This window comes from Dermacentor variabilis, chromosome 1, assembly GCF_050947875.1.
Source record: "Dermacentor variabilis isolate Ectoservices chromosome 1, ASM5094787v1, whole genome shotgun sequence".
Classification (NCBI taxonomy): Eukaryota; Metazoa; Arthropoda; class Arachnida; order Ixodida; family Ixodidae; genus Dermacentor; species Dermacentor variabilis.
Genome location: NC_134568.1, coordinates 79,386,362 through 79,398,521, shown reverse-complemented (window position 1 = coordinate 79,398,521; position 12,160 = coordinate 79,386,362). Strand labels below are relative to the sequence as shown.

The window sequence follows — 12,160 nt, the reverse complement described above, 5'->3', positions numbered from 1 at the left end:
TCCCTTACTTCATCTTGCTGCAAACTATTGGAACATATTATAGCTAACCAGATAAAAGAATTCTTAAGTGACAACAGCATCCTCACACCGGTACAGCATGGCTTTAGGAAGGGGTTTTCCACAATCACTCAGTTAGCTTCAGTCATCCACAGCTTTGCTAGCATTCTTGATAAACCTGGTCAGATTGATGTTGTATTTCTGGATTACAGAAAAGCATTTGATCTTGTTTGTCACCATAAGCTAATTGAGAAGCTCGAAATAATAAAACTGCCGCCATACTTAATTAGCTGGATTTCTGCATACTTAACTAAGCGCACACAATTCGTCAGCATAAGCGACTGCTCTTCAGATGAAGTGCCAGTTACTTCCGGTGTTCCTCAAGGAAGCGTGCTTGGCCCTTTGTTATTTTTAATATATATTAATGATATTGTAGAAGTAATCGCTCAACCCGTTCAATTAAGATTGTTTGCTGATGATTGTGTTTTATTTAATGAAATTAAATGCCACGAAGACCAAGTCCTCTTAAATTCTACCCTTCAGAGCATTAATTCCTGGTGCCAGCAGTGGAACATGGAGCTCAACATTAATAAAACAGTTTCTATGAGAATTACTAAAAAAAAGTACCCTTTACTGTTTACTTACGATCTTGCATCTCAACCCTTATCCGAAGTCGAGGAATATAGGTAGCTGGGGGTTATCATAACGCACGATCTTTCCTGGAATAAACATATCTCTACTACATGTGCTTCAGCTTTAAGAAAACTTGGACTGCTCAGGCATAAATTAAAAATGGCACCTCCGGAAACCAAGCTGTTGGCTTACAACACCATTATAAGGCCTACACTAGAATATGCGGCAATTGTTTGGGACCCGCACACGAAACGCAACATCGATGCATTAGAAAAAATTCAGCGAAAAGCTGTGCGCTTTATATTTTCTAAATACCGTCCAACAGACTCTCCCTCAAACTTAATGAAAATGAATAATATACAAACACTAAAATTGCGGAGGAAGATTGAAAGGATTAAGTTCCTCTATCTGCTTCAGAATAATCAGCTATCTCTTAATCCGCAGCAATACATACAACCACTAACAGGGCGATTAACAAGGCACCGGCACGCCAAGTCATTAACTCCATATTTTGCCAGGACCAACACCTTTAAATATTCCTTGTTTCCTCGCACAATAACCGAATGGAATAACTTGCCCATATCGCTTCTTATTGACACTGACAGCATTGAATGCGTTGAAAGCTGAACATGCGACAGTTGAAAAGTGTTGTTTGCTCCTTTTTATCTTGTTTTGTTGCAGTGTTTCTGAAATTGTTTAATTTTTTTTTTTTCCCTGCAATCATTCCAATGTAATTAATTGTTGCTCTTACTGTTTTGCTACTCATGTATTCTTGCATTTCCTTGTTGTTGTCTTTTTCTGTATTTCTGCCCCTCCTGCAAGGGCCACTACAAGGCCTGCAGTATTTTCTAAATAATAAAATTAAAAAAAATGTGGTCGTTACAACTGATAGATTGTTATATCTGGGATCAATATAAGTAAGAAAAATGCAGTAAGAAAAATGCAACCAGCACTTAGCATAAGGAACGGCAGGAAAGAAATAAGTCAACGACCAATTTTTCGGACCCTCTAGGGAACGTAAAAACGTCCGAAAATTCAGGCAGTCCGAAAAAATGAATGCATGCAAAAAACACGCACCCTTTTTCTTTTTTTCTCAGATCTAGAGGTAAAGGGCGAAGTAACAGGCTTCCGAAACCCTGCCACAGCATCAGTAAGTGGCTATAAGAAGAGGCGTTCAAAAACTCTGTATGCAGCCGATATCCGGTTTATTATGTACATGTGCATCGTCGGGCAGCCGGTGTTATTGCTGCAATGGCTTGAAGAACTTGTTGATTGTTGTTTTGAGGGCGTTCCGGTTGCATGCGATCATATTCGCCTCGATCTGAGCAAGGGTCATGTCAGCACTGTACACCGATGAAAGTCAACAGTGCTCGCGTCAACTCGGCGCTTGTAGGCGGCGCAGGCATTGGCTCCTCATTTTCAACATCGGAGTCTTCTGAATCCCCCACAACCTAACGGACTATTTCCTCATCAGTCAGTTCTGCACGGAAGTCGAGCTCGTAGTCAGCGTCAACAAACTGTTCAAAAGTTATTTCCGTGGGTATGGAAACCCCAGCAGAGCGGAGGTCGTTGATCACGTCGTCCGACAGTACTGCTTTCCGCGCTTCGATGCCATCAGCGAGGACGACGAAGACAGAGTGGGCGCCATCGAAGGCAAGCGAAATCCTCAAGTTGCGAACAGTGGAGTTCGCTGACGAGCGTCGAAGCACCTAGGCCTAGCGTCGCAGAGCACACTTGACACAACAGCATAACCACACACCACGCTAGCCAAAACGTGGCCTGCGCAAACAAACAAAAAAAAAGGCGCCGCTCTGGAAACTTCGCCGGAGGCGGAAGTGCGGCGATGAACATACCCAGCGTGGCCAGACCAAATCGGTGTGACGGCTAGATTCGGCTAGTTGTGGTTCAAAGCGGTGATATGCTTCGGCTGCAAGTGGATTTCCTTCGCAAGGGCGCTGCGCGAGGAGCCAAAAGACCTTCCGTCCGTCAAAAAGTCCGGAAAATTGGACGGCGGGGGGTTCGAGCGTCCGAAACTTCAGATGTCCTTATACATTGATTCTATGGGGCTCGTGGCGGTGCCGCGAAAACGTCCGAAATATCGGGCATGTCCGAAAATTTGGGCGTCCGAAAATTCAGTCGTTGACTGTATTTGCTATCCCTCAGTCAAAGGTGTTGAAGCTCTAGCACTCTGATGCACCGTAGAAAATTTTCACCACCGAAGGCGGCAGCATCGTGAATAACTTTTTTTCATTTAATTGGCAGGTTGCTGCCTTGCTCACATCTTTTACAGTCGAACCCGGCTATATCGAACTCGCAAAAAAACGCCTATCAGTTCGATATAGAGCATAATTCGATATAAGCCTGCTAAATAATTGGATGTCATAAAAGCACATACCATTTATAAAATCACTTTATTGATTAAACTAGCTTAGTTTCGCACGAAATAGTCTTGCATTTTCTTCTGCTTTGGCAATTTCGCTGCCTGCGACGCACGCACTTTTCCACATTAAGGAGTCGGAGCAGCTGAGGCAGCAACTTTCCACATTCGCGCAGAAGCACCGGACTAGTACGAGCGCACCAATCACTTCGGAGGATGTGGGCCAAGGACTGTAGTTGCTTTCCTCATTGTGCCCACTTTCACATGTGCTCGGTACGATGTTGGCAATGTAGTCTTCGTTTTCTGGCTCTCCCGTGGTCGCGACACATCATTTGCGCTCACAAACTCAACCACCGTTGATTCAACAGCTTCCGGAAATTCTGACAGTTCGCTCCAAACTTCGGCAACACTGGCAACGGCTTCGTTGCATTCATCAGAATTTACGGTCATCACCGAGCACGCGGAAGTCGGCACGGCTGAAGCAATTTCAGATTAACGACTCGTACACGGCCGTGCGTACGGGTCGGGCGCCACGGGCACCGGGTCGCGAGTTGGGACGCTTTAGCCCTAATCTCCCCCTTATTCTTCAAGATCGTGCCGAGAGTGCTCCTCGGAATCTTGTGCTCTGCGGGGACATCAGACTTCTCACCGCGTTCGATACAATTTATGATTGCGAGCTTCACGACGAAAGGCAAATTCTGCCGCTTCATCACGGCAACACTGCGGGAGAAGGCCTACAAGGCGCACACAAAAAAAGCGAGACAAGTCGCACTTTCCCCATCTTGCACGACGAGGGCACAAGAGCATCTGATTGGCTGTCTGAGCAAGAGCTGTGGGCGGGCCAGGATAATTTTTTGCAGGGGGTGTGCCGACGGCTCGTCCGAGGCAGCGCGGTCAGGCGCGGTCACGGTAGGGAGAGCGGTTGGATGGAGCCGCGCAGCTGGGTTTTCTCCGCCACCGCGAGGGAAAGCCAACTTCTGGGAGCACTTTCCGCCGCTTGACGTTCGATATATCGGGTGTCGCTGCTATTTTTGTTAGATGTAAGCGTAATTTTTGCGATATATACTCATTGTAACTATATCGTGTCCAGAAATTGTTCGATATATAGAATAATTCTATGTAAACGGGTTCGATATAGTCGGGTTCGACTGTACTATGGATATAAATGTGATCAAATAAATTTGTAATGGTAACCTCTGCCATACAATGAATGTGTATCAACAAATCAACTTCAATGCCAAAAAAAAAAAGTCAAACATTCCAAGAGATAAAAGGTTACATGAATCAATGTGTTGCCCACTGTTCTCACGATGGTTTAACTATGAAATTGGTGAAACTACCACATGCCACACATAGACACTCACGCTAGGTTTCCCCTTTAGTAAATCTTAGTAAACACACTATGCTCTCAATCAATAAGCAATCCAGCTTGTACACAGTAGATGGGAAATGTTCAAACAAGAGTCTTTGAGTGGCAGGAGACACGCACAACCCATGCGCACTTGTTCACAGACTCATGCCCACCTCAAAGGGAATCTGCTGTAACTGAATGATGCCCTCAATGACAACATTTGATAGTGATACGATACAACCCACAAAAACTGGGAAGCATGTTTTGAGCTAGTTTCTTTGGTACTTTTGTCTCTCCCATTTCTTTCAGAACGCATCAAAAAGTGCAGCAGTCCAGTTTATACAGCAGTACAGTTTATTACACATATATGTATTATGTGAAAGTACAATTGTCTGAAAAATTGCAATTATAAATTCTTATGTACAGCATTGTTCCAAGTGGGTATAACAGTGCTATGAACTTGCCTGACGTAAGATGCCACCATGAGAGAGCCCTTGAAATCCAGCAGGTACCTCTGGTTGTCAGGGTTCATATATGTAACCTAGGCCAAACACATATGACAGATCAATCAGAACAGTTATTACCGTTGTATAGACTTTCTACTAACCTGCACCGACCAGTACCTATTGACCACTGACATCCTTCAACACTTTTTCACACATTTTTTTCTAGTGGTCTGTTAATCTCTATTTACTTTAGGCAGATACACAAAGTCTGCTGAAGGGCTGAATAAAAATACAGCCGAATGTCAATTCAATGAAACTCACAATTTAATTTTCATTTCCTTTTCCACTACCTTAGGATGCCTTTATGAAAGACCATAAAATACTTTCATAATTTCAGAAAGAAATTTCGCACTGCTATCTCTATTTAACAAAATCATCACATGCCACGTACATGCACTGATGGCCTCCACCCATGTGGAAGCAGCAAGAAGAATATATTGCCGTGTAGTAGCCCATTTTTGCAATACTGTAACCTTGTAGCATCGCTGCCTCAGTGTTGTCTGAACTCTGATGTGATATGAATCAAGACGGAGAAAAGTAAAAGCAGTATCATCATCATCAGCCTGTTTTATGTCCACTGCAGGATGAAGGCCTCTCCCTGCGATCTCCAATTACCCCTGTCCTGCGCCAACCGATTCCAACTAGCACCCGCAAATTTCATAATTTCATAGCACCACCTAGTCTTCTGCCGTCCTCTACTGCGCTTCTTCTCTCTTGGTACCCATTCTGTAACCCTAATGGTCCAACGGTTATCTAGTCTGCGCATTACATGACCTGCCCAGCACCATTTTTTTTTCTATTAATGTCTTATCGTCTATACCCGTTTGCTCTCTGAGTCAAACCGCTCTCTTTCTGTCTCTTAAAGTTATGCCTAGAATTCTTCGTTCCATCGCTCTCTGCGCAGTCCTAAACTTCTTCTCAAGCTTCTTTATCAGTCTCCAAGTCTCTGCCCCATATGTCAGCATTGGTAGAATGCATTGATAGTACACATTTCTTCTCATTGATAATGATAAACTTTCAGTAAGCATCTGACAACGTCTACTGTATGTGCTCCCAACCCATTTTTATTCTTCTGTAAATTTCCTTCTCATGATCAGGGTGCCCTGCGAGTAATTGACCTAGGTAAACATACTCCTTCACAGACTCTAGAGGCTGACTGGCGTTCCTGAACTCTTGTGCCCTTCCCTGGCTATTCATTATTATCTTTGTCTTCTGCATATTAATCTTCAACCCCACTCTTACACTCTTTCTGTTAAGCACCTCAATCATTTGTTGTAACACGTCCCCAGTGTTGCTGAAAAGGACATTCTCATCTGCAAATCGAAGGTTGCTGAGATATTCGCCGTTGATCCTCACTCCTAAGCCTTCTCATTTTACTAGCTTGAATACTTCTTCCAAGCACGCAGTGAATAGCATGGGAGAGAGTGTGTCTCCTTGTCTAACCCATTTCTCTATAGGTATCTTCCTACCTTTGTTGTGTAGAATTAAGGTGGCTGTGGAATATCTGTAGATATTTTCCGGGGTATTTATGTAAGCGGTATGCAGCATTATGCAATGCCTCTATGACTGCTGGTATCTCTACCAAATCAAATGCTTTTTCGTAACCTATGAAAGCCATATAGAGGGGCTTATTGTACTCTGCCGATTTCTCGATAACCTGATTAACGACATGGCTGTGATGCACTGTAGAATATCCCTTCCTGAAGCCAGCCTGTTACCTTGGTTGACTAAAGTCCAGTGTTGCCCTTATTCTATTGGAGATTATCTTGGTAAATATTTTATATAATACTGGGAGTAAACTAATGAGCCTATAATTTTTTAGTTTTTTAACGTCTCCCTTTTTGTGGATTAGTATAATGTCGGCATTCTTCCATTTCTCTGGCAGCCTTGAAGTCGATAGACAGTTCGTATATCGGGCCGCCAGTTTTTCAAGCATTATCTCTCCTCCATGTTTGATTAAGTCGACTGTTATTCCATCTTCTCCTGCCGCTTTTCCCTGTTTCATGTCTTGCAAGGCCCTTCTGATCTCATCTCTAGTTATAGGAGGAGTTTCTGTATCCTTTTCATTATTGTTTCGAATGGAGTACTCCCGAGTCTTCTGGGTAGTATACAGGTCAGTATAGAATTCTTCTGCTGCTTCTATTATACCTTCAAGATTGCTGATGACATTACCCCGCTTATCTTTCAGTACATACATCTTGGTTTGTCATATGCCAAATTTCCTTCTCACTGATTTCAGGCTGAGTTCATTTTTTATGGCTTCTTCAGTCTTTCTCATGTTAGAATTTCAAATACCACTTATTTTCGCCTTGTTGATCAGTTTTTACAGTTCCGCGAATTCTATCTATCTCTTGAGTTGGACACTTTCATTCTTTGTCGTTCCTTTATTAGGTCCTTTGTTACTTAGGAGAACTTGCCTACTGGTTGCCTTGGTGCCTTGCCTCCCACTTCAATTGCTGCCTCTGAAACCAGCCTCGTTACAGTTTCATTCATTACCTCTATGTCATCATCATCATCTCTCTGTTCTAAGATTGCATATTTGTTTGCAAGTACTAGCCCAAATTTGTCTGCTTTTACCCTTACTGCCTCCAAGTTGACCTGTTCCTTCTTGACCAATTTTACTCTTTCCCTGTTCAGATTCAGGTGAATCCTAGCCCTCACTAACCTATGATCACTGCACTTTACCCTACCTATAACTTCTACATCCTGCACCATGCTGGGATCGGCAGAAAGTATGAAAACAAATATCATTTCTTCTTTCACCATTAAGACTTTTCCAGGTCCACTTTCTGTTGCTATGTTTCCTGAAAAAGGTGTTTATTATTCTCAGCTTATTCCTTTCTGTGAATTCTACCAGCATCTCTCCTTTAGCATTTCTAGAATTGACACCGTAGTTGCCAATTGCCTGTTCATCCGCCTGCTTTTTCCCCACTTTTGCATTGAAGTTGACCATGACTACAGTATACTGAGTTTTCCTTTTTCTCATTGTTAATCCAAAATCTTCATAAAACTGATCTATTTCATCATCATCGTGACTGGAAGTTGGAGCGTAGGCTTATACTACTTTTACTCTATACCCCTTAAGTTTTTTACTACTGCTATGTTCTGATTAATGCTGTAGAATTCATCAATGCCGCCCACTATGTCCTTATGGATTAGGAATCCTACACCATATTGCTTCTTATCTTGGAGTCCTCAATAGCAGAGGACATGGCCGTTAGTCAGCAATGCATAAGCCTCACCGGTTCTTCTAACCTCTCACTAAAGCCAATGATATCCCAAACAATGCCTGATAGTTCTTCAAAGAGTCCTGCTAAGCTAGCTTCACTCGAGAGGTTTCGAGTGTTGAACGTTGCCAGGGTCAGTTTCCATTGGCAGCCTGTCCTGGTGCAGAGATTCTTAGCACCCTCTGCTGCGTTACAGGTCTGACCACCATCTTGGTCAGGTGCTCCGCAGCTGCTGGGGACTGAGGGCCATTTCACATTCGTGGGTGGGAGTCTAAACACAAATTCCCTCTCCCTCCCTCCAATTTATGTAGCTTATTGTGGGGGAATGTCAACTGAAAGAGGGCAGTGGCGCGTCTGCTATAGCTCCACCAGGCTTCTAGGCTGGTGTGCTATATAATCACCTACATCACATGGTGGGTTCGCCTTTGTGTCGGGACTTTCGCCACTGAACGTGGAATTAGCATACTGAGTGCGAAACTCGACGATGAAAACAGCTGCTGACCGATTTTTTCAAAACGTGTACAAATAATCAGGCAGTCCAAAACAAACTTTAGCAGTAAAATTAATTTGTTGCTTCTTTAAACGTCCACAATATAAAAAATTTACTTAAATTTGCCCTGTGCTATGCTTTCTCGATATAAGATCTACTTGAAAAACTATGATGATCGATACCACAGGGGCATTTCGCTTTTACCTCTTGCGCAGCTCGGTGTGCATCACACGCTGTCGCAAAGTGCAGATAAGCACAACTAGCCTTTGACTGTGCAGTGAGTGGGCAGATTAGGCTGCGATGCGTTCATGGTAGTTGCCGGCATGTCACCAGTGGACCCAATCTCGGCTTCCGGCCGCCAGACTAGCTCCTGATTTCGCACCCAATTGCCGAGATAGTTTACTGGTCTGTACATATTGACGGCCACTTCACCGCGACGGCCTGCTGCCCACCACCATGTTGGCGAGCAGTTCATTTTTGTCACGGCCGTAGAATGGAGCTAGGCCTAACCAGCGCCGCTCTATCAGTATCCAGCGACGAAAGTTGTTTAGTGCCGAGTCAAACAAAAACTTAGTAGCAGCCGTATATGGCATTCTTAAAGCCATGAAATTGCCTTGCCGACGAAAGAGGAGGCATAAGAGACAAATTGTATGGCGGCAACCTTGTTCATGGCCGCCATGGATGATGATGGATATCGTTTCTTGGCGCAAGGGCCAGAAATGGCCAAAGAGCGCCATGACATTTGGTGATGAATGGCAATGAGTATTGATGAATATGGCGGCAATCGAGTGGCTGTATATTAGCCTAAAATGGGGTAAAATATCTATCTATTAAAATAATGTCAATGAAAAGTGAGTCCTATGGTTGTAAAAGTACGTTGAGATCAATAAGATACTAAAACATGTTAATTTATAGCAGCACCAGTGCCTCTGCAGAGCCCTTCAGTGCAAGGGCTGCGAGGCATGTGCTGTGTGAGTGATTTCATTGCAGCTACAGCCTCTAAGCAGAGGCTGTGCTACAAATAGCCTGGCCAAATGATTGCTATGGTATTAGTTTCTTCTAAGAACTTGAGCACTGATTTAAAATTAAATAGAGGGTCATTGCCTAAAAAGAAGACTGGGTGCAGAGGTATATTATGACTGTATAAGGAAGGGAAGAACTTTTTTCTCTCCATTCCATATTGACGACCACATTGTGTGCTTTACGTTAAAAAAATTGAGTGAGACACCATACAGCGTCGCGCTCGGTGCCAGCACAATTACTAGCTGCCGCCTGAAAAGCGACGTTGTTCTGTTGCCTAAGCAACTTGCACGCAGTGGGGTGGAAGGTACTGGAAATAGACAACAGTTCATGAACGAAACAGCAGTGTGATCCAGGCTTAATTGGAAAAGTTTGGCTCGGTCAACTACAGAGGCAACTGCAGCCGCTGGTCCAAGCTACGCGCTTTTGCTGGTGTGGAGAAAAGGTGCTTGACGACTTAGTAGTTCCATTTTCTAAAGCCAGATCAACCCTTTCGGCACCAGAGTGGCCGCAGATTTCTCATATTTTGCGGAAATGTAGCAGGATGTAGCAGGATGTAGCAGAGCCTCTTGGTATAGTTCAGCACAATTGGCACAGCAGGAGTGCCTGGCGCGGCATGGCACGGCTACTGATTTTGCTGTTCTTGCTGTAACTATGTGCCCTGACTGCAACAATTTGTTTTTAAGACATTTTGTGCACAATTATGAAGCACGACGGGGCACTCTATATCAGAGTACAAGGAAGCAGCAAGCATCAATGTGATCAACCACTGCTTGAACTGTTCTGTTATGGGACCAAGGTTTGTTATATTTACAAGCAATAGCAAATTAAAGACAAATGAAAATAACATGTCATTTCTATATCAAGCACTGTGGGAACAAGAGTACTCTTTTCAGCTGCTAAGGGAGATTGCCAACCTCCCTTCCCGAAAGGCTCCATTAAAGTATCTTAGCGCAAGGATGGCCGTGTGACATGGGTGTTTCAAACTTAAACGTAACTCACATTTTCTAGTACACGAGAGCACCTGTCAATCTTCTTCAGCTTCTCCAGCTGGAAGTCCGTTGGATTTTCCATGAATGTGATTCCTTCTCCAAAATAACTGAGGCATTCACTCACTAAAATAAAAGACAAACAATGACTGGCATAAGTGAGTGCTGGTAATAATGTCAACGAAATGCCATAACGATAATGCAGATTAAAATTACAGGTGTGATCGTAAAAACTGAGAAGCTTCAACTCTGGTTAACCTTCAATTTCCCCACAAAAAAACAAAAGAAAATGCAAAAAATGCTTTCAATAGGTAGAGAGATTTATTGCGATCACATTCATCTCATTTAAAAAAATGAGCATGTAAAGTTTAAAATAAATTTGCTGAAAACTGCGAAATATGCTTTAAAACACTATGTTTACAATTTATACACAGGAACTAAAGTCTTTAAAAACTGGGGTTTAGATTCTGGGGTTTTATATGCTTAAATCTAGATATGATTATGAAGCCACCATATTTGATGACTTCGGATTAATTGTGACCACCTGTGGTTCTTTAATGTGCACCCAATGCACAGTACACAAGCGTTTTTGCATTCTGCCTCCATCAAAATGGGCGCCACCGCAGCCGTGATGTGATCCCACACCCTCAGGCTAAGCAGCGCAACACCAAAGCCACTGCCCCACGGATGCTAATTTAAACCTCAATAAATGAGATCTTTATAAACACGCATCAGAAAAGCAGACAGAATTCAAGTTTTGCATACACGAATACATTATGCATTTTCGTGCATTATGAATTTCCTTACTGTAGCACTTAAAGCAAAAAGGGTTGACTGCAAAAAGAAATGACAGGTAGTGATGCCGCCTTGGTGTACCCGTACCGAGATGTCATGGATTTAGATGGCATCTGCTAGGGCCTAGTTCATTGTTTATCGATAAATATGTACTACATCGTGTTCTAGAGGAGCTAAAGATTCATCATGGCAAGTTTCGTGAACTTTTACTGAGCCAACACGGTTGAAATATGAAAAAGAAAACAACATTTAAAATTCGTAATGAAATTATAGAATTTAACTTGACCTTCGTTTTCTTTTCTAATACCGTATTTGCTCGATCCTACTGCGCCCTCGATTGTAACGCGCACCCGTTTTTCGTGCCCCAAAAAAAGGAAAAAAACTGCCCTCAATTGTAACGCGCATCAGTTTGCCGTGACCTAAAGAAAGAAAAGTCCTTTACAGTACCGCGCAGCTCATTCTTTCATACAGAAATACAGCTTTTTCTCATTTGTAAAACACAAAGATTTACTGCCAATGCACTAAAGTTGCGATAAATAAAAAAAGTCGCAGTTTTGTCCGAAAGGTGAAGCATCGATTACAGTAGCAAATTAGTAGACAGCTATATGATAAGTAACGATAGTAGTTTTATCGACCATATAAACTTTTAAACATTTGCTTACTAGCTGAATTAACAAGCATGGTGTCACGCGCACACAAGCAAACATGAACACGTCTCACTCAATGACTGTGGAAACGCTTTATCAAAACGCTGGAGCGAGGAAGGGTGGTAGCA

At 43.0% G+C, this 12,160-nt stretch overlaps 1 protein-coding gene across 1 annotated transcript in view; it reads right to left on the bottom strand.

Moving 5' to 3' along the window:
* Positions 1-12,160, bottom strand: part of wapl (cohesin release factor wings apart-like) — a 146,836-nt gene that overhangs the window by 81,892 nt on the left and 52,784 nt on the right. The window contains exons 10-11 of the mRNA XM_075690464.1: positions 10,604-10,716; positions 4,823-4,899 (exon numbers count right to left, since the gene is read on the bottom strand). Of these exons, the coding sequence (XP_075546579.1) occupies positions 4,823-4,899; positions 10,604-10,716 (190 nt within the window). The remainder of the gene's footprint in view (positions 1-4,822; positions 4,900-10,603; positions 10,717-12,160) is intronic.